Source organism: Humulus lupulus, chromosome 3, assembly GCF_963169125.1.
Source record: "Humulus lupulus chromosome 3, drHumLupu1.1, whole genome shotgun sequence".
Lineage (NCBI taxonomy): Eukaryota > Viridiplantae > Streptophyta > Magnoliopsida > Rosales > Cannabaceae > Humulus > Humulus lupulus.
The window spans coordinates 38,647,347-38,672,709 of record NC_084795.1 but is presented as its reverse complement, the minus strand read 5'-3'; the positions used below and the strand labels follow the sequence as shown (position 1 = coordinate 38,672,709).

The 25,363-nt window shown below is 36.8% G+C and overlaps 1 protein-coding gene across 1 annotated transcript; it reads left to right on the top strand.

Annotated features, from left to right (window-relative positions):
- Positions 1–94: 94 nt before the first annotated feature.
- LOC133822544 (pumilio homolog 5) lies at positions 95–22,803 on the top strand. Its single transcript, XM_062254913.1, has 10 exons — positions 95–328; positions 1,611–2,263; positions 3,055–4,427; positions 4,514–4,655; positions 4,760–4,867; positions 18,119–18,331; positions 18,419–18,529; positions 19,744–19,938; positions 20,722–20,893; positions 22,451–22,803. Exons 2-10 carry the CDS (start codon positions 1,616–1,618, stop codon positions 22,480–22,482), a joined length of 2,994 nt encoding a protein of 997 aa, XP_062110897.1. The 5' UTR covers positions 95–328; positions 1,611–1,615; the 3' UTR covers positions 22,483–22,803.
- Positions 22,804–25,363: the final 2,560 nt, after the last annotated feature.

Genomic DNA, 25,363 nt, shown 5'->3' with positions numbered 1-25,363 from the left:
CCATACATTTTTGTCATTTTGAAAACCGTATAAAAACCGCTATAATATTTTACTTTTATTTTACAAAGAGAAAAAAAATAAAATGTTTAATATTATAAAATACATAAACACAAGAGTCTATAGCTACAAGCAACATTATATTTTCTCTCTGTTTTACGAACTTATACACTCTGTTTCAATCTCTCTCTTCAATCTTTCTCACTCTTTCCAGGAAGGAGTTTCTCTCTCAAAAACTCCTTTCCTTTTTTTATTGTTTCCAGAAATTCTCTCACAGCTCTTTTCCATAATACTTGGGGTCGCCCTTTTGATCGAAGCTTTCATACTTTTGGTGAGTAATATCATTATTCTTCTAGTTTAAGTTGTTGGTACTAGTCAATTTTCATGCCGGTATTTTCTTTCTCAAAATCTGTTATGACTCAAGATTTTGCTTATTGCTTAAGCTGTGTTTTTTTATTTCGAAATTTGACTTTTGGGTTTTGTTTTAAATTCTATTATTATTTTTATTGCCTTTTAGATTTTTTTGTGTGATTATTTTATGGAGTTTATTGGTTTACGATTAATGGGCTTCTTTGAGAATTACTGTTAATTTCTATGTTTCACGGACTTTGATTGTATGGATTTTTTACGACAGTGTATTTTGATCATTTTATATAAGATGATGCAATGATCGTAGGAGCAAAAATATAGTCTTTGGTTTGATTTAGTTCATATAGTCATTATACTTTACAGTTGGGAGTTTACTAGTAGAAATTAAAATAGAGTTACAAATTATGTGTTGGGTTTATATAAGTCTATGAGAATAGTCGTAGGTGATATGATCGAATGAGATATACTCTTAACAATTGGTGATCAGCAGCTTTTAGATTATATGTCGAAACGTAATCTGTAAACTATATGCCCTTTTTGTGTATAGTATAGAGTGAAAATATTTTAATTTGTGTTTTGTGCTTATTGGAAAGCTGTTCCTTGTATAATGAAGTTTCCATATGATTTTTTTTGTGTTATTTGAGAGGTATGGTGAAAAATTGGTACTGAGTGGATAGTCGATGAGGCTGTGAGTATTTATGGAGTGGCTGCAATTCTAATCCTGCCATTTTTGGTTGTTAAAAAGAGAAATATATGACTCTTTGACCTTTTAGATATGGCATCACTGTTGGTCTCTCTTCAACTTTGTTTATTTGGTTCTGTTTTTTATTGTCCTGTGGCTGGGTTCCTTAAACATTTTTTTTTAGACTCAGAGCCTTTTCCATATCTTGATGCCAAAGATTGTTGATGTTTATGGCCCTATTCATAGGATTCTTGCATTCACCTGGAACATAACATTAATCTATTCTGTATAAGTGCATTTCTTATCTGCAAATCAATATGTTTTACTCTAACAGGAACTTAGTTCTTGTCATTTGTAAATTCTAATCACGATGAAGTGCTTAAGGCTACTTTGTAAAAGTGATTTGTTCTTCTAAATCCAGCCCCGTGTCTTCAACATGCTGACATTACAGTTTACGAACCTAATTTATTTCATGAAATTTTTGGAACAGCTTTGCTAGAAATGTATGGACGAACCATTTTTGCTAATGTGATTTTTTTTACATTTATGATATACTATATAGGTAGGATGGCAATGGAGAGTCCTATGAGAGTGGTGGAAACCAGCAGAGGTACAAAATGGCCCTCGTCAGAGGATACCGCCACCTTTGGATCTCCACTAAGAAGTATGGCAGTAGAGGAGCTGGGATTATTTATGAATGATCCCAGTCTACACAAACACCAAGCGGATTTGGTCCCAAATCGAAGTGGTAGTGCTCCACCAAGTATGGAGGGTTCATTTGCAGCTATTAGGAATCTATTGATTGAACAAAATTTTAGTGTGAATTCTAGCTTGGATGATTTAAGAAACAAATTGGGAAAATTAGAGTCCGAGGAACAAGTGCGGTCTGACCCTGCTTATCTAGCATACTATTTCTCTAACATGAACTTGAATGTGAGGCTTCCTCCACCCATTATTTCAAAGGAAAACCGTGACCTGCTGCCTCACATTCGTAGCTTTAGGAACAATTGGAAATTGACTTCTACGGATGACAGTGGCAATGGATCCTTGCATCAATCTCAGGAGTCACTTTCTACTCATAAGGAAGTGATAGAGGAGGATAGTTCACCTACACAAGCTTCAGAAGATTTAGTAGAAAATAGTGCTGCAGCAATACTTGGAATTGACGGGGTTTCCTCAGCAAGTCGTCATAAAAGTTTGGTTGATCTGATACAGGTACAGAGTATAGTGAATATTTTAGTTTCCTGCACTTTTAGCAATTGTCAATCACTAGCTCTCGCCAGGCCAAGACTGTTGAGATTTTTTCTTCATTATCTACTCCTTTTTTAGCTTCTGAAGATATGAATTAAGTATTAAAGACTATGTTGTTTCATTATAATGAGTATTAGTTCAGATGTTACATATAGGTATTTGGGAAAAGAGAAATTTTTTGCACCTGATAACACTTCTGTACTTCCATGGTTTTCCCCAATCATGTACTTCCCCATGCTTTGAAGAACAATTCTTTTTTTTTCTTCACCTCCTCTTTTTGTGGTAATGGATTTTTTTTTAATTTCTTTTAAAAAATAATTTTATAAACCTTGTGTGTTTTTATTGCTTTCCAAATTCGGTGAAGTTTTAGAAAGTCTTATTTAAAGGTGTCTTCATCTGTTAGCATTAAGGTGTCTTTGTCTTTGAGTATTAAGGATGATTTAACTCGATGACTCTTAATCATGTATTCTTCAAGATATTTGGACAATGTACAGAGGTAAAAGTGATTATCGAAGCCTGTGTGCAAGACTAGCTGAAGCCTAGACAGATTTCATTTATATATTGAATACAATAACAGAAAAGAAGGTCATGGATTGTTTTCCCAGATGTTGTTGGAAATCGTGATTTTCTTTTCTTCAATTTTGTGTTCATGCTTTGTTTCACTTTCTTGGTTTAGGTGATTGTATAAAATGTAATCCTGTGTTTTTCTTATTTTCAATTTTGTGTTAATGCTTTATTTCACTTTATTGGTTTAGGAGGACTTCCCCCGTACGCCATCTCCTGTGTATAATCAATCTCGTTCCTCAAGTCATGCAACAACAGATGAACCAGTTGATAAGATATTAGAACCTAATTCAAGCAATATTGATTTTGCTGAGATTAAATCTCTGGATTCACATGGCACTATGTTGACACCCACGGATGGTTCTTTGTCTATTTCTCTTCAAAGCTCGTTACATTCTGATGAGACAGGAAGTTCACGACGAGACGAAGCTAATGATAAGTATGTTAATTTAGATGATAATGCATCAGCTAGTGGCACCTTTCAGTTGGCCACTTCCAGAACTGAGTCAAGAACTAATTTAAAGACTGAACTCAATCAAGAGGAGCAACATTCTTATATAAAGAATGTCCCAAAAGTTCCTTTGTCTAGACAACAAGGCAGTTCAAATCAGGTTCAGGCGTTTCAAGGTCAATGGATTTCTCAAGGAATGAATAATTTTGAGACTTACTTGGAAAAAGGACCCCGAAGTCATCCCAACTTCCCCATTGAGATGCAGCCATCTTTGCATGCACCTGGATATACACCTCCATTGTATGCAACAGCAGCAGCATATATGGCTTCAGGAAATCCATTTTATACTAATGTGCAGCAGTCTAATTTATATGCTCAACAGTATAATTTACCGGCATATCCCATGGGTTCTCCACTTCTTCAGCCATTTATGGCTGGGTATCCTTCTCATGGTGCACTTCCTGTGCCATTTGGTGGTACTTCCAATCCAACTTTTATTGGTCAAACTGGTAATGTTCAAACTGGGCATGGTATTCCTCATGTGAGTGATTTGCAACACCCAAGTGAATTTTATGGGCGGCCTGGTTCAATGCCACAACCTTCTTTTTTGAATCCTCTTCATATACAATACTATCCATCTTCGGTGCATGACATGTATGGTAGTTCAGTTCAGCATGGTCAGTTGGAATCAAGGGGTATAACTAGTAGTCCGTTTACACAACAAGACTCCTCTTTTTCTACTTATATAGGTGATCAGAAGTTCCAGTCTCTAACACATGGAAGTATGAGCGTGTCTCCAAGAAAAATTGGAATTAGTGGTAATGGAAATTTTCCTTTCATGGGTGTCATGACACAATTCCCAACTTCTCCTCTTGCTAGTCCAATAATGCCGTCATCTCCAGTTGGTAGAGCAGATCATTTTGGTCGACATACTGAAATGAGGTTCCCACAAGGCTCGATCAGGAACCCAGGAATATATCCTGGATGTCAAGGAAAAAGAAGCATCCACTGTGCTGATGATCAGAAGAAGTTATCTTTTCTGGAAGAATTAAAATCAAGCAATTCTCCCAAACTTGGACTCTCTGATATGGAAGGGCGCATTCTTGAGTTCAGGTATGTACCTTGTTTGCTTGATCTACAAAATATAATTGACAATCTCCTGTATGAAAAAATAATTTCTCACTTGTGTTTAACTTCAGTATTGATCAACATGGGAGTCGATTTATTCAGCAGAAGCTGGAACATTGCAGTCCTGAAGAGAAGGCCTCTGTTTTCAAAGAAGTTGTTCCATATGCTTCAAAGTTAATGACTGATGTTTTTGGAAACTATGTTATCCAAAAAGTATGATTCCAAATGTTTCTATAATTTTATTTAATCTATTACACTGGACTAGTGATCTCCAGAGATGCTTTAAACAAAAAAATTAACTTTATTGTTTGTCTCAGTTTTTTGAGCTTGGAAGTCCTGAGCAAAGAAAGGAGTTAGCAAATCAACTATCTGGACAGATGCTACCTTTGAGTTTGCAGATGTATGGTTGTCGTGTGATCCAGAAGGTATGCTAAATTTTAAAATGCTTATGTAAAACTGTATATATATGATCACAAAGTTCCAACGCATACTGACATACCGTATGTCCATTTTTTTAAATACTTATCATGTGTTAACCTGACATGCTCTTTTTCATTGTATATTTTTCTCTCTTTTTTGTTTGATTGATGGCTTTGAGTGGTAGGTTCAATAGTTGAGCAACTTTCCATCATATCTAGTTATTGATGGAGGATGTTTTCTGGATATGTTAGTCTAGAATTTACTGGTGTCTTAAGCACTCATGTAGCATGAGAAGATTAGGTTTTACCAGGTTTTGGTGTTTTGAATTTTTTTTGTTACCCCTTTTCCAAGACCTTATTGTCAAATACAATGCATTGAAAACCACCATCTTTCCAATGCAATCCGAAGTCCCTTTAGGTTCTTAATGGTATTTCTTGAAGGGCCTTTGGTTGTAGCTAATCTTATGGTATCTTAATACTGTAATAAATATAATTTTTGGGGGGCATTATGAGATGGTAAGTACTGTGGTTAGATTTGCACAACTTCTTTTGGGGTATCTTATAAAAGGTTGTGAATAACATGAATCTCTCTTTCAAACAAGCATGCAACAACGCAAGCCACGTGCACTTTTTGATCTCACATGTAATAGGTGGTTTTTGTTCGCAGTTATACTGAGTGCGTTGATAATAAGAAAAATCTCTTATCTTACCTTTGCTCAAGTTCTGTTGCCTTGTGAACTTCTGTGATTTCTTTGCCTTATGACTAGTTAGAAGGCTATAGAGCTGCCATGGTTAGGATTCAATCGGCTTGTGCGTGTTTGTGGGAGGGGAGGTATTCAAATCCTAAGATGGGTGCATGTGCATATCTTTTGAAAGTTGGACATATTTAATAGAAAAAGAAACTACTATAGAGCGGCTTGCTCATACTAAAGGAATTTGGGTTTGATTCTTTCTACACATTTTGTGTACAATCAAGTACAGACTATAAAACTACCTTTTTGTTTTGGATACTGGTGTTGCAGAATTATCTCAAAAATTGTTAAGGGCTTTGCTTTATTCATCCATCTTGAATCTGCTAAGCATCTTCTTCACACTCTTCTTGTGATAGCTTCAAAGTTCCATTCACATTGTTTCTGGAAATTCTTATCCCAAAGCTTTGCTTTGCAACTCCTATGTCCATGAAAATTTTGACAACTACTCAAGCTTATCATTCTTCTATTCCAGCAAATGCAATTAACATGTCATCCACATATAAAAGTTGAATAAAATAGAAGTTGTTCTACTCATCGAGTTTAATCTCTAGTATATTTGCTTTTGACAACTTCACCTTCATTCCATTCTCGCTCATATGTCTAAGTCTATAGTGCCATAGGCTTGAATCACCTTCATTCCATTCTCGCTCATATGTCTAAGTCTCTTGTGTTATAGACTTGAATTAACATCATGATCCACAATTATTAAAGTGACCTTGCAACTAGAATTCATATTAAAAGTTACAATGTTTCATTAAGAAAATATCATGGTTCATTTGTTGATCTTTTATAAGCCACTAGTAAAATTCAAATTATGTCTATTTTGTTTTTTTAATTTTTTTTATCAAGCTATCTCTCTTAGATAAGATTATGCATTATATTTGGTATTTGTCTTCTTTTCTGGAATTTTCACACAAATTAGTTTGACATTTTTAAATGAATATCACTTGACAATCTCTTGTGGTTCTACATTAGCCTAATATACCTTTTCACAATTACCATCAACGTAATTCTCTATTATTTCATGGTGTGCAATGGTATGAAATGATGTTTGAGTCTAAAACTCAAGAACTAGTAGGATTATCAACAAACAATAGTAAAATATTTTGTACCTCTTCAGTCACAATGTTGGCATTGCTCTTGTTGCCATCTTCTATTGATGGCATCGGTTAGAATTCTTGACTTGATCTAACATGACCTTGGTTAGAATTCTTCTTGTTGGACCTAACCTGTTTTCAAGATTTAGGGTGGAATTCAACATTGTTCCTTCACTCATTTATATTAAGCAAACTTCTTAAACAAGAATTCAACATCTGACATCTTTCAATTACAATCTCTTTGCCTACCAAATTTCTTATTACTGCCCTCTTAGGCTCTATATTGTTTGGAAAAGACACCAACAAGATGAGAGAATGTATGTCATCCTCAAAATTGATTTCAATAAACGTCAATTGTGAAATGATTGTGTTGAATTCGTTGATGTGTCTCGTTACAGAAGCACTTCCATCTTCAAATATAACTTTTTCATATGTTTACCTACTGTATCTCACACATGTTAGATAGGGTATTCCTCATCATTTTTGTGATTTTCACTCATATGAAACTATGACCATCGTTCTTGTTAGTGTCAATTAGATTACTCCTAACACCTGTCGATTAAGGAGATTTCACTCATAATTTTCTATTCATACTAGTTTTTTTTTTTTTTTTACAGAGGTTAATGTAATTTGTTGACAATTAGGAAATTAAAGATCTTAAAGTTTGATCTTTGAGTTCCATAGGAATAGGAATCGGCTCCTATTCTTTAGACGTTTCTCATTTTGTAACTAATAGTTTGTCTTGTATAGCCTATATATATATCCCTAGCTTGTAAATCTTTAAACAGAAAAAGAAAATATACAACAAGAAAGGTGTTTTTCCCTCACCATTTTCACATGGTATCAGAGCCGTAAGGCTTTTTCTCTTCTCAGCAATTTGTTTTCTGTCCAGCTTCGGTTGTCTGCTCCGGCACCGGTAGCATCTGTTCACTTCCGGCACTTTAGCTCTCCTCAGCAGTTGCACGGTAGTTCCAGGCGTAGCTCACAACCGTTGTCTTCCGTCTTGGCCCTCTCGGCAGTCGCACAGATCCCAGCAGTTGCACAACGTCCTCTCCCTCATACGGAGCCTAGAGGTTCTCGACCTTTCAGTAGCCCAGAAGCATCTCGGCAGTCTTAGGAATCCTAGAAGATGTTGAGCAGTGAGGACATATCATCTCAAACTATTGGGCCCATCTCTGAAAGTGTTGGGCCTCACTCAAATAACCCTAACTCAGCCCAAACTTTGCCAAGTGGGTCTATGTGCTCAATTTATAATCTGGATAGTGGTTCCCTTAATATTACAGCCCATAAACTAGATGGAAAAAATTACTTACAATGGGCCTAATCTGTCAAACTTGTTATATGTGGTCGTGGTAAGCTAGGATATATCACTGGTGATCTCTCAGCATCACCTGTCAATGATCCTACATACAAGGTATGGCAAGCTGAAAATTCAATTGTTTTTTCGTGGCTAATTAATTCAATGGACTCAAAAATTACCCGCAGATATTTATTCTTTAAGACTGCTAATGAGGTGTGGGACGCTGCCAGGAAAATGTATTCTGATCTCGGTAACGCTTCTCAGATTTTCGAATCCGTACCAAGCTCAAATTGTTACACAGTATTTTTCTGACTTACAAGACTTGTGGCAGGAGCTCGATTTGTACCTTGATACTACACCCCTATGTGCTAACTGCAGTACGATCCAACGACAGCAATTAGAGAAAGAACGAGTTTTTTATTTTCTTACAGGGTTAAACAGTAATCTTGATGAAGTCAGAGGTTGTTTGGTGGGTCGTGCCCCATTTCCTGATACTGAAGAAGTATTCTTTGGGGTTAGACGTGAAGAAGCACGTCGTCGTGTCATGCTCACTACTCCTGAACTACAGCCCATTGAAAGTTCAGCTCTCGTTTCAAAATCCGACCCACCACCACATGGAAAATCCATTCCTGACCTTCGACCTAATCGTAAGGGTGATCGACCGTGGTGTGATCACTGCCATCATCACGGTCATACTCGATCCACTTGTTGGGTAATCCATGGTAAACCACTCAATTGGACTCCTTGCCACCAACATGAGAGAAAGGCATACCAAACTCAGACTGAGAGTAGCACTGATCAAAATAGTGTTGCTGCCCCTCCGTTCAGTAAGGAACAGCTTGCCCACTTATGCACTCTTTTGAGTCAATCATCTATGAAACCTAGTTTCGGTCCTGAGACTCATAGTGCCTCTATTGCACACTCTGGTAATTTTTCTTCCACTTCCAACACACCATGGATCATCGATTCAGGTGCCACTGATCACATGACAGGTTTACCACATTTGTTTGATACTTATTTTTCTTGTTCCACTAAATCTAGCGCCACAATTGCAAATGGCACCCATTCTCCTATTATTGGAATAAGCACTATTAAACTATCTGTTGATCTCATTCTTAAATCAGTTCTTTATATTCCTTCTTTGCAATGCAATTTAATCTCTATCCACAAATTAACCAGTGATAATCATTGCTTTGCTAAATTCGTGTCAAATTCTTGTCAATTTCAGGATCTATCATCAGGGAGGATGATTGGCAGTGCTAGGATTTGTGATGAACTTTATTTCTTTGAAAGACAACAATCTTTCAAAAAGTCTTCTTCTCTACTGCATTTGGGTTCAAATTCTATTTCTAATTCTTGTTCGTCTTTTGTTTCAAAATCTGTTTCATGTTCAGACTCAAAAACAATTATGTTGTTGTATTGTCGACTTGGACATCCAAGATTTTTATATTTAAAATATTTATTATCTTTTTTTGTCAATAAAAATGTTGCTGATTTTCATTGTGATATTTGTCAATTTGCCAAGCATACACGTGCTTCGTTCCCTCACAAAATATACACCTTCCAACGCATTTTCTCTTATTCATAGTGAGCGATGGTTTATCTCTTTTATCGATGATCACACACATCTCACTTGGGTCTATCTCCTTAAAAGTAAATCTGAAACATGCCAAGTCTTTCAGAACTTTCATCATATGATCCAAACACAGTACTAAACGTCAATAAGAATACTTCGTACCGACAATGGTACTGAGTATTTCAATACCACTCTCGGTCCTTATCTTCTTCAAAATGGGATTATTCATCTAAGCTTGTGTTTTGATACTCCACAACAGAATGGAGTTGCTGAACGCAAAAATCGCAATCTCTTAGAATTTGCTCGTGCTCTTATGTTCACTATGCATGTTCCTAAATACCTTTGGGGCGACGCTGTCCTTACCGCTGCTTACCTCATTAATCGCCTCCCTAGTCGCCCCCTTCAGTTTAAAACACCATTTTCTGTTCTCCAATCATTATTTCCTCACATCTCTACAAATACTCTATCAGCTAAAGTATTTGGTTGTACTGCTTTTGTACATGTTCACTCCCACCATCGGAGTAAATTTGATCCTAAAGCCATTAAGACAATATTTTTGGGTTACTCTCCTACCAAAAAAGGTTATCGGTGTTATTGTCCCATCACAAAAAGATCATTTATCTCATGTAACGTCACCTTTTTGGAGGATACTCCTTACTTCACTCCCATGTCGCTTCAGGGGGAGTCCAGCCATCACCAGTAAGAAGCTCAATGGTCGTGGGGGTTAGAATTACCCTTAACCACTCCTGTTCCATTTTCTTCCTCCATTCTTCTGAACCAGATATTCTGACAGTCTCTCCTGAACCAGAAAATCCACCTCAAACAGCCACTCATAAAATCACTTAACCAGTGGGTCATCCTCAAGACCAAAATATACAGAAAGAGATTCGGGTATATTCCAGGAGAAATAAACAGGTTACAAATCCTCAGCACAGTCAAGCATCCAATCCGGTGATGGAACCACTTCCCTCAAAAGATCCAGGTATTTTTCCATCAAACAAACAGTCAGATCTAGATATCCCTATTACATTGAGGAAATGAACTAGATCATGCACCCAACACCCCATTTCAAAATTCATTTCTTATTCGAAATTATCATCTCCATTTAAAGCGTTTATCTCTAGTTTATCAGATGTTGTGATTCCCAGGAATATCAAAAAAGCTCTTGATTCTTCCCAATGGAAAGCAATAGTTATTGAAGAGATTAGAGCCCTTAAACAAAATGAAACTTGGAAATTAGTGGAGTTACCACCAGACAAGAAGGTAATACGGTGCAAATGGGTGTTCAGAGTTAATACAATGCAAATAGATTTATTGAGAGGTACAAAGCTCGGTTAGTTGCCAAGGGTTTTACTCAAACCTACGGGATTGACTACATAGAAACGTTTGCTCCAGTTGCCAAACTCAACACTATCAGAGTTCTACTCTCGTTAGCAGTTAACTTGGATTGGGAGTTGCATCAACTCGATGTAAATAATGCTTTCTTGAATGGGGAACTTGAAGAGGAAGTGTATATGAGTCAGCCTCCGGAATTTGAAGAATTTCTTAAGACAAACACAGTCTGCAAGCTGAACAAATCACTCTATGTCTTGAAACAATCTCCTCGAGCATGGTTTAATCGGTTCTTGAAAGTTGTAAAAGGACTTGGATACAATCAAGGTTAGACTGATCACTCTCTCTTCGTTAAACACTCAGAAATTGGAAAAATGGCAGTATTGATTGTGTATGCTGATGACATACTTATCACTGGTAATTACATTGAAGAGATAAATTCAACAAAAAAATGTTGGCAAAGGAGTTCGGAGTCAAAGATCTCAGCGCACTCAAGTATTTTCTGGGTATGGAATTCGCTAGAAATAAAAGAGGTATTTCTGTGTCCCAAAGAAAATACACTCTAGACCTACTAAAGGAGACGGGCATGCTCGGAAGCAGGCCCAGCAAAACTCCAATCGAGCTCGGAGACACAAAGAAAATGTTTGAAGGAGGGCCAGTTGACAAGGGAAGGTATCAACAACTGGTAGGAAAACTCATCTATCTCTCACATACTAGACCTGACATTGCATTTGCAGTAAGTCTAGTCAGTCAATATATGCATGATCCGTGTCAGGGACATCTCAATGCAGTATATAGAATTTTGAGGTATATCAAACAAACACCTGGAAGGGGTCTTTTCTTTAGGAAGACCACTGAAAGAAATGTTGAAGTTTTTACAGATGCAGACTGGGCTGGTTCAGTTGATGATAGGAAGTCTACATCTGGATATTGCACAATGATATGGGGAAATGTGGTAACATGGAGGAGTAAAAAGCAAACAGTAGTTGCGAGAAGCAATGCAGAAGTTGAATATAGAGCCATGGCCCATGGAGTGTGTGAAGCAATATGGATCAAACGTCTACTAGAGGAATTAAAGATTGAATGTGAAGCCCCTATTCAGCTTTACTGTGACAACCAATCTACCATTAGCATTGCACATAACCCTATCATCATGACAGAACTAAACACATGGAAGTTGACCGTCACTTTATTAAAGAAAAAATTGATGGAGGAATTATCAACATTAGATATGTGCATACTAATCAACAGCTAGCTGATATTCTCACAAAGGGGCTATCCGATCAAGTATTTGATTTCTTAGTAAACAAGCTGGGACTCATCAATATCTATAGTCCAGCTTGAGGGGGAGTGTTGACAGTTAGGAAATTAAATATCTTAAAGTTTGATCTTTGAGTTCCATAGGAATAGGAATTGGTTCCTATTCTTCATACGTTTTTCATTTTGTAATTAATAGTTGTCTTGTATAGCCTATATATATATATCCCTAGGTTGTAAATCTTTAAATAGAAAAAGAAAATATACAACAAAAAAGGTGTTTTTCCCTCACCATTTTCACATAATTTTTTGCAATACATATAACATCTTATATGTAATCTGCACAATGAAAAATTTAAACAGTCAAATTTGTTCATTCCAAGTCTCGCTTTGTCTTCTTCCATCATCGCTTGGCGCCAAAGAACTTATTTATCTGATGCTTGTTGTTTGTGATTTAAATAATACGTAAATTAAATGAGAAAATAGAATAATATTTCTTCAAAAAAGACATGCTTTCTCTGATTCACCCAATTTATTACTACAGATCATCATATAAACAAACATAAGTCTCTTACAAGTATATACAAACACACACCATCCACTTCTCATGCCTACACCTTGAATAAACCTAAGGAAGAATTTTCTTCTTATAATAATTATAAAACATCTCTATTTTATTATTTTTCACATAACGTAAGGGCTTGAATGGTGGACTGTTCTCTCCCATGGCGAAGAAGAAGAAGCCACTACGTAAGCCAACTAATCAGATAGGAGAGCAAGATCAACAGCGAAATTTGGAAGAGAAGACTCCAATTCACGATCGAGTGCTTGAGGGAAAGAGTTAACTGAAACAGGTGAAAAAGAAGAGACTACAGAAGAGGATGTGATTCGTCAATCTGAAGAGATCTTTGGGTTGGGAGATAAAGTATCCCAGGGATTCACAACTGTAGGGAATGGCAAGGAAGATTCGACTTCTAAGAAGACCTCATGGGCGGACAAGGTGACTGAGGAAGACTTTCAAGCTTCCGCTCAGAGACAATGGCAAAGTTTCACGGTAGATAATCTGTCGTTTTCAGACCAGAAGCTTGAGTTCACAGAGCCGATTTATAGGGAGGTATGGAAATTTGCCAGAGTTGATGCTGAGGAGGTTAAAATGCAATCCGCAAATTGGAGCTCGGTAGTGATATGCATGGTGTTAGGTGCAAACCTATCTATGGAGGTTTTTGAAGGGTTCATTAAAAGGGTTTGGGGTCATCTTGGGATAGCTCAGATAGCAAGAATGACAATGAGTTTAACTATGGTAAAGTTCAATGATGAAGCAACAAGGGATCAGTTCTAGAAAATGGCATTATTCACTTTGATAGGAAACCTGTAATAATTCGGCCTTGGATGGCAGATTTGAGCGCTGTTCGTCTTGTGCGTTCTGTCCCTCTTTGGATTCGTCTTCATGATTTGGGGCTCCAATATTGGGGTAGTAAATGTCTCAGTGCCCTAGTGAGTACAATTGGTAAACCAATAATGGTGGAAAAATTCACAAGGGAGTGATCTCGTATTCAGTTTGCTCGAGTTCCGGTAGAAATGGAGGTTTCAGATAACCCCCCGAAATATATACAGTATATTAATGAACATGGCCAAATCATGGAGCAGGGGGTTGAGTATGAATGGCTACCGGTTAAGTGTAAGACCTGTGCTGGTTTTGGTCACTCAATGGTAGAGTGTAGAAAGGATAAGAATGCTCAGTGGGTTAGGAAGGAGCCTATAACTAATATGGAGGAAAAGGAACAAGGAACTGGCGAACTGAAGGAAGATGTGCCGAAGCAGGAAGTTTCTCAGGCAAATCCAGAAATTGACAAGGTTCAGGCTGACCCAATTGAGATTCTATCACCTAATAAAGATGAGCTAGCTGGGAGTGAAGTAAGAATTCAGACTAATCAACACTGGCTTACCCCAAAAAGAGTGGTCGTTCAAGCAAAGGAGGGTCAGAGGTCAGCTGGTAAGGCCAAGAATGTAGATCAAAAGAACAAGAAAGCAAACAAGTTTGTGGTGCTTCAAGAGCCATTGGTGAGTGGTAAAGAAGGTATTTCTACTTCAGGCACTTCTAATGGATAGCTGCAATGTGCTATGCTGGAATGTTAGAGGGCTCAATAGTTCTAATAAACATAGCCCTATTAGAGACCTATGTAGTAGTAATAAAATTGGAGTGCGTGGTCTTTTAGAGACTAAAATGAAGGGAAGTAAAATAAGCAAGTTCATGGACCATGAGTTTCCGAATTGGGATTATCACACAAGCTCAGTTATTGAAGGCAGGTTATTGATCATTTGGAGAAGGCTATCTGTGAAAGTTAGTATCTTAGAGGAATCGTCTCAAGCGGTTCACTGTTTGGTGAAGATGACTAGTATGCAGCAGAGTTTTGGTGTCACTTTTGTTTATGGTTTTAATTCAATTGATGGTAGGTGTAGTTTTTGGGATGGGTTGCAAAGGCCTATTCATATGGATAAAGCTTGGCTAATTTTAGGGGACTTTAATGCCCCTTTTTCAGGCAAGGACAGATTGGGAGGAAAGCCTATTTCAGACCTTGAATTAGAAGATTCAATCCGGTAGCTTGCTGGTGCTCATTTTGAGCCTGTAAGAAGTGTTGGTTCTTATTTTACTTGGTCAAATAACCAAGAGGGTGTGGCTAGGATCTACTCTAAAATAGACCATGTTTTTAGCAATGAAAAATGGTTTGATTTATTTCCTCAGTCTACGGTCTTGTTTAGATGGGAAACCATCTCTGATCACTGTTCTTGTCTTGTAAGAATTCAATCTTCAGAGAATATGGGATCTAAGATATTTCGGTTCTATAACTTTTGGGCTGAGCACCCTGAGTTTCATGATCGGGTGTTAACTAGCTGGAGATCTCCCATCAAAGCTACGGGTATCAAAGCTGTTTATTTCAAGCAGTTGAGACTCAAACACTATCTGAAATCTTTTAATATGGATAGAGTGGGTGATCTAAAAGCCAATAACTATAAGGCTAAAGAGTCATATCAAGAAGCTAAGATGCAAGCTCAAGCTCACCCCTAAGATCACTGTTTTCAGGAAGATGAGAAGTATGCAGCTGAAGCATTTTCGGTTCAGGAAAGACTATATCACAGTTTTCTAGTACAAAGGAGTAAAATAACTTGGCTGCGACAGGGAGATTTGAACACCTCCTTCTTCTATGCTTTTTTAAAGAAGCGTAAAGCAGAGAATGGTATTGTCTCATTCATAAATGAAGAAGGTATCATAGTTGATAATTTCTCAGAAGTTGTCTCTCATTATGTGGGTCATTTCAGAGCTTTTTTGGGAAGTGCTAGTTCGGCTACTGGTAAACTTAAAGTTCAGAATTTAGAGATGGGGCCAAAGCTTTCAGTCGAATAGCAAGTGATGCTTCTGAAACCGTTTTCTAAGAAGGAAATTAGGGAGGCTTTGTTTAGTATACCTATAACCAAATCTCCAGGTCCTGATGGGTTTGGTTCTGGTTTTTTCAAAGCAATTTGGCATGATATAGGGGATGAGATTTGTGCTGCTATATCTCAGTGTTTTGAAACTGGTAGGTTTCCGCCTGAGCTTCATGAAACTGCCTTATCATTGATTCCTAAGGTAGCCAATCCCTCTAGGGTTGTTGACTATAGGCCCATTGCTTGCTGCTTTACATTGTACAAGTGCATGGCTAAGTTGTTATGTAAGAGGCTAGTTGTAGTTCTCCCTGATCTTGTACAGGCAAACCAGGGAGCATTTATTAAAGGTCGCACAATAGCCCATAATATAATGATATTTCAAGATCTGATAAAAAACTATGGGAGGTCGTCTACATCGTCGAGGTGTGCTATTAAGATAGATCTTAGTAAGGCCTATGATACGGTAGATTGAGACTTTCTTGAGGACCTGTTAAATGCTCTTAGATTTCCTATGAAATTCATAGGTTGGGTAATGTCTTGTGTTAGGAGTATGTCTTACTCTCTTGTGATGAATGGCAGAATGCAAGGCAAGTTTAAAGGGGAGAAAGGGCTGAGATAAGGTGACCCCATGTCACCTCTGTTGTTTGTCCTTATTATAATGGAATATTTGACAAGAAGTTTACAACTTGCAGCTCTTACTTCCCCCTTTAGATTTCATCCTATGTGCAAAAGTCTTAAGCTAATTAACTTGTGTTTTGCGGATGATTTACTCATCTTTTGTAAAGGTTCTCTCCCAGCTGTTTGAAGTGTTAAGGTAGTTCTAGAAGACTTTGCTACAGTTTCAGGTCTTTCCATCAATGCTGGGAAATCTCAAATATTTTTTGGTGGTGTCCCGAGCTATGAAAGAACTAGAATTGCTCTTGAAATAAATCTTTTAGAAGGAACCTTTCCACTTAAGTATCTTGGGGTTCCCATGAGACCTACTAAATGGAGACATGCAGATTGTGAGGTGATTATTAAAAAATATCGGTTAAAGATTCAGAACTGGGCGAGTAGACATCTCTCCTTCGCTGGCAGGATTCAACTTATCAATTCAGTTTTACTTGGGCTTCGAAACTATTGGATGACTATTTTTGTCTTGCCTCAAAGCATAGTTAAGGAAATTGAAAAGATCTGTAGGGGTTTTCTGTGGGGAACTTCAGGGCAGAGAAGCAAGATGCACATCCCTTCTTGGCAAAAGGTCTGTCTCCCTAAAGCCTATGGTGGTCTGGGATTTAGCAAAGTATATTTGGGCCTTATCAGATAAACCAGATTTGCTTTGGGTCAAATGGATCAATTCCATATACTTGAAAGGAGTCAATATTTGGAACTATGAATTGAAAGGAGACTGTAGCTGGTATTGGAGGAAGCTTTGTCGTATCAAGGATCATTTTGGTCTTGCTGCCATATTTTCTGCTGGTGTTCAAGGAAAATTTCAGACTTCTAGATTGTATAATAGTCTATTGGTCCAGCAAAGGGTTGAGTATCATAGGACTGTTTGGAGTAAGCCAATTCTTCCTAAACATAGATTTATGTTACGGCAGGTGGTTAACTCCCAGCTTCTAACCAGGGACAATCTCAGAAGGAAGCAGATACAGATGGCTTCAGTTTTATGTCCGGTTTGTGAGAGCTGTTATGAGAGTCACTCTCATTTGTTTTTTGATTGCAGTCTCTCTACTCGATTGGTAAGGAGCATCTTTAATTGGTTGGGGTTTGTGGCTTGGCCTCTGGAGTTTAATAGCTGGTTGGTGTGGTTGGCTAGAGCCCGAAATGGAGTAAAGTTTGATATTGTTAACATGATTTTTGCTGCAGTCATTTATAGTATATGGAAAAATAGGAATAGATGCATTTATGATAGTTATTCGTTATCTGTTATGAGTCTAGTTCAGGAAGTAAAATTTACAACTAAATATAGGCTATACAAAGTGTATAGAAGTCAGATTTCGGTTCAAGACCAAATGTTCATTCGGCATATTCATTGTAATTAGCTGCTGCTTGTTTGTTTTTTTATTCGGCAGGTGCCTCTGCTTGAGTTGAGTCTGTGTCTTTAGTTTGTATGGTTTCTTTGTTCAATGAAGTTCTTCTATTCTTCTTGACCAAAAAAAAAACATCTCTATTTTACTCTCTTCTTGGTATTAGAATGAAAAAATGAGGCTACTAGTTACAATCTTCTCTCACCAACCCCTTTACCCATTGTTTCCATACAAGTTACACGCAATCTAATTACCCACACACACGGCTATAGCCATTTACACTGTTTATCTTCTTCTTCTTCCTTTTTTTTTTTAAAAAAAAAAGACAAAAAGAATCTCAAGTGCATGCAAGGCAAATTGGCAAATGGATTTTAGGTTTTCATCACCTAACAAATGGCTGTTATATTTTACTTGAACAATTTTAAATAACGTTTTTTTTCCCTTTCCCACATTCATATGTTATCCAATTCTAATAGCATTTCATTTTGGTGACGGATATGTATTTTAGGCTCTTGATGCTATTGAGCTTGGTCAAAAGACACTTCTTGTGCAAGAGCTTGATGGCCATGTCATGACATGTGTACATGATCAAAATGGAAATCATGTCATCCAGAAATGTATTGAATGTGTCCCAGCAGAAAAAATTGGATTTATCATATCTGCTTTCAAAAGTCAAGTCGCCAATCTTGCTACTCACCCCTATGGTTGCCGTGTCATACAGGTAAATCATGTTGTGTTCAGATGTTAATACTTAAATCAGTTTTGATCTTTTATGTTTAAGATTTTGTCATATTTTGGCTTGTGGCAGAGAGTTTTGGAGTATTGTTCAGATGATCTCCAATGCCAATGTGTCATAAATGAAATACTGGAGTCTGCTAGTATTCTTTCTCAAGATCAGTATGGCAATTATGTTACCCAGGTTGGCTCTCTTTACTTCTATGCTTCTCCAGGTCACCTTAATATAAGTTAAGAATTTTCTTCATTGAATACTTGCATATTTATGTTCTTGATCTTCGATTCAAAAGATGATAGTACTCCAAATGCTTTACCCAATGTAGCTGGTTGTAAAAACTTATTGTTAGACTAAAGAAACAGGCGGACCCCGCAGTACTATCAATTTGGTCCCTTTTTTAGTTTCTATTCTTAGATGTTAACTTTGCTTTTTCAAAGTCTTCAGCTGAAAATGTTGGTTGGTATAATAATACAAATAAACAATGCATTTAAATGGTTGTCTTATTTGATTCTGAATTTCACATACATGATATATTCACTTCCTTTCTAAGAGTCAAGAAGGAGCTCAGGGTTTTTATGTTGTATTATGATAACTTTAAGGTATATAAAATAATTTAGTGGTAAGACTGCATTTAAGGAGAAACCATTTAAGCCTTCACAGGTACTGAAACAAATCCTAATAGTCGCATAGATTAATAGAAATTTGTTTTCTCTAATCATTTCTCAGAAAAAGAGGAAAGTAAGGGAAGGTTATATTGATTGAAATCTTGGAAGTTTGTGGAAATAGTTAGGTATGATCCATGAATACTAAGCTAATTGTAAATTTTCAACAAGCTACCAGCAAAATAATTTGGAGGGTGTCCTGTATTATACTGAGTTCTGCTTCGTTTCATTTAGAAAATTTTGGTGTAAAGAAAACTTTTTAATGTTATATTATTAGCTTCCAATACATATGTACGGCTACCTATATACGTGTGTATACATATACACATATAGTTTTTCCATAGATTAGTTAAGATGATTGATGATATAAATAGTGTTCAGGCTATAAATAACTCTGTTTGGTTAGTTTTGTGCTCTCAAAGATATTTTGTTCATGCTTGATATCACTTCCTTCCCATAAGTTTCGTTAATCTTTTGCTCTGGCAGTTTTCTTGATTATGCTTGCCCCATTTGGTTCCTTATTTTTTTCCCCACTAAAGAATTGGTCCTGCCAAACTCCTTCCATACGTTTACCTGTCACGGTGATTGTGGCTTTAGCATGTTTAGATGTTTAGCAACAGTTTCTATTGAAAGCAAAAAATCTAATAATATATGTTATTTAAGTTTATGCTATTTTTTCCATTTATGTTTGTTTTTTCGTCATTGAGTCTAATATGGAGTACCTGTGATTGCTTGCAGTATCTCCTAGTGCAGGGAAAGCCACGTGAGAGGAGCCAAATTATTAGCAAGTTAACTGGGATAATTGTACAAATGAGCATGCACAAGTATGCATCAAATGTTGTTGAAAAGTGTTTGGAGCATGGCAATACTGAGGAGAGGGAGCTCTTGATTGAGGAGATTTTGGGAGTGTCAAAGGAAAATGATAGTTTACTGGTATGTCAATTATAGTATACTGCATATATGATATAATAGTATAATTCATTACACCACATTGATAACAGAAATAATATTCATGTCTTTTACCACGGGTACTTGCTTTGGCCTTACCATTTAGGCGAGTCAATGAGAAGAAGTGTATATTCTGTTTTCTGGCCTGGTTCGAGTTAACGCTAAAACTTCTAGGCCCATAAGTAGTTCTTTTGTTTCTTTCAAGCTATCGTTTTCCGTATTTTAAAAGCCTGCCCTTTTGTGTTTCTTTTTTTATGTGATATGTGCTTCATTTTTCAGGCAGAGACCATGCATCACTAAAATTATTCTAAAATTTTGTGACTCCAGCTGCTCATTGTCATGTGTGTAACTTTTAAGATGAAAGCTTTTACAATTTATTGTCATGTTACAAAAAAATCATGAAAGTTTTTGAGTTAAAAGGTGCTTTTCATTAATTTAATTTTCAATTTTCACATTAAATAACCTGTGGGAGACATGCTTGAAGCTTTTTCCCTTGTTTTGGTACAAAAGAAACAGCTCTTTCCTTTGGTTGAGGAAATGCTTGTCTGAAGTTTCTCTAGGAACAAGACTCTTCATGGGTATTCCAAACAAATTTTAAAAAAAAATTTCTTCTTTCTTTTTTTAAGGTTTTTTTTTTCATAAATATAATTTTGTGATGATTGGAACTATCTATAAGCTAATTCATGTATAAGATTTAGGTATCCTAATATCATATGATAAAAAATGTTATGAACATACTGAAATTTGTTGTTTGCTTCCTATATCTAGACAATGATGAAGGACCAATTTGCTAATTATGTGGTCCAAAAGATGTTTGAGAAAAGCAATGACAGACAACGGGAAATATTGCTGAATCGTACGAGAGCCCATCTCGCTGCTCTGAGGAAATATACGTATGGCAAACACATTGTTGCTCGATTCGAACAGCTATGTGGAGAAGGTGCGCCAAATTTCTATTTATATTAACATCATATATGTTTCTCAAATTTGGCTACTCTAACTATCATTGTGCTGATATTTCTTTTATTATGCCTCTCTTAGTTCTTTATTATATATTATATGCCTCTTGTTTTTTTGTTCACTTAATATTTGCATGGTACTAGAATGAGATTGGATTAGACATTTTTTCACGTGTGTTTTTGTTGTGAAATTAGAGAGCATTTGAATAGTTCAATACTACACATTCTCCTATTTCATATATATCATTAGTGAGACAAATTTACAATTTTGTATCCATCTCATTTTCTATTAACTTATTATGTACAAATAATCAACTCAATCATCATTTTTTGTTTTTTCTCTTATTTTTATAATTGAATCCAATGGTATCCTATCACACCCACCAAACAAGGCCATATGGTCAAAATTCAAAGTTATTTTAGTTTTAGAACTAGGATAAGGGAGGAAAAGAGACAGAGAGTAAGGTACTTTGACTATAATTGAATTCCCTACATCTCATTATTCTACATAAATTTAGATATATTGGTAGGGTAACAATAGAACTTCAAACATTTTTCTACCACAGTATAAGAATATAATACACCAACAGTATCTATATTTAGATCTTGAACAGAACGACATTACAAGATTTCTAGAAATATATGCTAAGGTGAAGCATCTGTAGACTTGTCTGTGAACATAGAATATTTGCCAAGATACAAGAAGCTCACCACTTTTCAACAAAGACTATCATAGTGTTATCATAGTAACCTCATTTTTCATCTTATACCTCTTCCTCCATGGGTTCTCAAAAGATCGATGCTAGAGTGTTCAGTAACCTCATTTTTTCATGTAAACGCTTCTGTTGTGGTGGCTAGTTCTTCTAATTACATTTTTGTTAGTGTGAGAAATCAGGAATTTCAGCTTATGGGTCCTAGAAGGTTGCGTTTCATAATAAAATATAACTTCTGGCTATATGTAGTGGCACCTATATTATGCATTCTCTTCCCCAGCTTTCATTTCTCCTTAAAGGGAGCCACACCATCCTTCTCTTTTATGATGAACTAAAAATCTTGAAGAAGATGAAGTTTTGGTATTTAAATTTGTTTTCATTTAAGCATTTAGTTCTTATAGTTTGGAATACATAGTAGGTTTGTGATGCCTTGTATCATAATCCATCACAAAATTTCTTGGCTAAAGAGTCTTGATAGATGAAAATAAATAAATTGATGTTTCTTCAATAACTACTGTGGGTAGGTTCTCCATTCAAGTAGGCAAGTGTCATGACAACAAGAAAGAAAAAGATCAACATTATTGTTTCAGATGAGCTATATGGGTCAAGGAGAGAAATTATCATGTAACTTGTAATCTTAGAAATTCTTATTATCTAAAAATGATATTGGACTTTGTTGGATTTAGATAGGAATATTATATTTGTTCTTTTTTCTCCTATGACTAATAAGGCAATGACATTAGATTGTATATCATTGACATGAAAGGAAAAGGAAAATAATCAAAGATTGTTGATGATGTTGTTTTGTTTCTAAATTTAATGCAGGGAGCCAGACATCAGAATCTGAAAGTGCTTGATTTGGAACTGCTATTAAAAGCTGAAGGTTGATTAAAATGGTTGCAGAAACATCAAATTAGGAGCTTTTTAATGCAAATGTTGAAAACTTGAGATGGGCAAGCATTGTTTCTTTCCAAACTGTTCTACTTCAGTATTCTGTTTATCATTAGCATTTTATTTGTAAGCAAATGTAAGTATTGTGTATTAGATTTAGTTACTTGTGTATTTATACAGGTGTATAGAGAGTGCCAAAGGTCCATAGAGTTAAATTTAATCTATTTTTTTTATAGTATTTATCTCCATATATATTAGCTGATTAAGATCCCATTTGGAACGAGCCATGGCTTGTGTGTGCGAATTACTTCGTTTAAAAAAAAAACTAAAAGTTTAACTTTCACTACTATAAAAAGTTTAAAAGATATTTGAATTAGTTAAATAGAATGGAATGAAAAAAAAAATTATTCTGGGATTTTACATTTCTCTCTCTCTCTCTCTCCCTCTCCTTTTTTTTTTTTAAGTTTTGAGAACTTATATTTGTATTAGGTGTGCACACAAGTTAGGTATTCAAGTTTGGATTTTTCGTGTTCGAGTTATGTGGTATCGAAACTCGTCCAAAACTATCTGGATTTATAACGGGTTTGGGTACCAAATTTTGAGTTACAATCAGGTAGTTTTGCGAATTTTACACATTTAAAGAAAAAAAAACAAAAAACAAAACCATTTCAACAAAATTTACCCATCAAATAGAATAGATCTATAAGAAAAAAATTATAGTCATTCTTTTTCTTTTTTCCTTTCATTATCAACCTTCAAAGTTACTGTTGATGGATATAAGGCCGGAAAACTCAAAGCATATTATAAAAATAACGTAGATAGAATTTAGGGAAAATTTGAAAAAGAAAAGTGTATAACAGTAACAATGGAGAAAAGACTAGTGTATTGCTTAATTGTCTGTGTATACAATGAAATTTTCCAACCCTTTTGCTAGAGGGGTGAGACACTATTTATAGTTGTTGACGCGGTTCTTCGCCAACAAGTAATTAAGAAAATAAGAGGAAGGGATTAGTGCTTATGTTGAACCGAAATAGATGAATGATCTTTTGAGAAATGGGCTGGTGACACAATTACGTTTTTAGGTGGTTTAAAGGCTATTTTTTTTTTCATAAAAAAAAAAGATTAAAATCCCTTTACTCCACCAGTCAGTATTATTGCTATATGCTTGGTATTCTTTTACAGGGTATTTCATACACAATAGAATCCAACCATTTGCAACTCCCAGAGTCTCCATATTTATAGGAGAGGGCACCTGGGAGTTGGTAAGAAGGTCATCTCGTGACCTTCTTACCTATCATGTCAACTCTGTGACATTCATGATTAATTCTTAAAACCTGACACATGAAGTGTGGTCTAATTAATAGGTAAGGGGATAATGGGTCGCACGGCTCAACCCAGTCGTGGGTGTCTGAATGCGCACGTTCATGCTGCGTGTCCGAGAAGTCAAGGATATATCAGACACGTGATGTCTGATATATGCACGTTTACCTTGCGTGGTTGACTTTATAAAAGGTCACAACCTCCAACTCTAGCTCGTACCACGAGCTGGATGCTTCCTTCGACCTGTGGCCTTCAGAGTCCAAACTCAGTCTAATCTTGGAGAACCCTTAGGTTACCTTGAGCTAAGGAGGTAGGATCTTTCGATGGCAGCTCCGGTCTTGGGGATGTCCACGTGGTAGACATGATTAGGCCGTATCTCAGCTTGCTAACAGCCCGTGGGAAAACCAGGGCGTACAATAGTGGAGCTCTAATGGCTCCAGAAACATTGTGGTTATAGGGGACAAGAATGTACATAGGGACATTGTCAGGGTATTAATGAATGACATAATTAGTTGTCTTCATCAATTCTAGCTTGACACCAAATGATGATTGGGTCTTTACTAGTGTTCCTTGTACGTAAGTTCGGGAGGTTTCGTACATATATGTCATGAAAAGTCATGGTGGGGATGTGCCTCGCTAGTGCCACCTACTTCAGGATGATCAGTAGAGTCTCTTCAACGAGGCATGTGTTGCACGTGATAAGAAAAAGTGCCTCTCGTGGACCCTCGGGCTGGCGAGAAAGTGGGTCTCATGCGTAGCTCCGGGCGCAAGACAAGGTACCTCGCATAGTGAGGCCTTTGTCACTAAGTGCCCCACGCCTACGGGTGGCGAGAGAGAGAGGGTCTCGCGTGAAGCTTCAGGCACATGAAAAGGTGCCTCGCATAGCGAGTTGGGTGGCGGCTCATTATGGCCGTCGCATAGCACGGGTGGAAGTTTGGCCTCGCGCGAACCCTTTGGCGTAGGACAAGGCGCCTTGGATAGCAAGGTCCTAGCGTGGCGATGCCTTCGTCACTTTCTCTCGGACCATCTGGACATTAGGGGAGTTTGGCCTCGCATAGACTCGGGCGCCTCGCATAGACTTGGGCACAAGACAAGGCTCTTTGCAAGTTTGATGCTTGGGCATGCGACATGTGGCTGCCGGGACATACACAACATCTACATATGTTACGCCTCGCGTAGCGAGGCCCATGCATTTAGGACTTGGGCACGAGCGGAGGAGGCTTAGTGAGGTCCTTAGTGAAGGGTGCCTTGCACCTGGCCTCGCATAGCGTGGCCTTTAGTCGGGGGTGCCTTGCGTGCCTGGCCTCATATGGCGAGACTGAACTTTGGGGCTTGGCATGGGATGCTTTAAGGAATAATTTCCCACATTCACAATTACATATCAAAATCATTCATTGTGTATATATGCAATGATCACACAACACAAACCATTCTCATCTTATTACAAATAATCAAAAACCCACATCACAATCACAGTAATATATTAAAATTATAACAAAAAATCATTCTCATCTTATTTCATTAAAC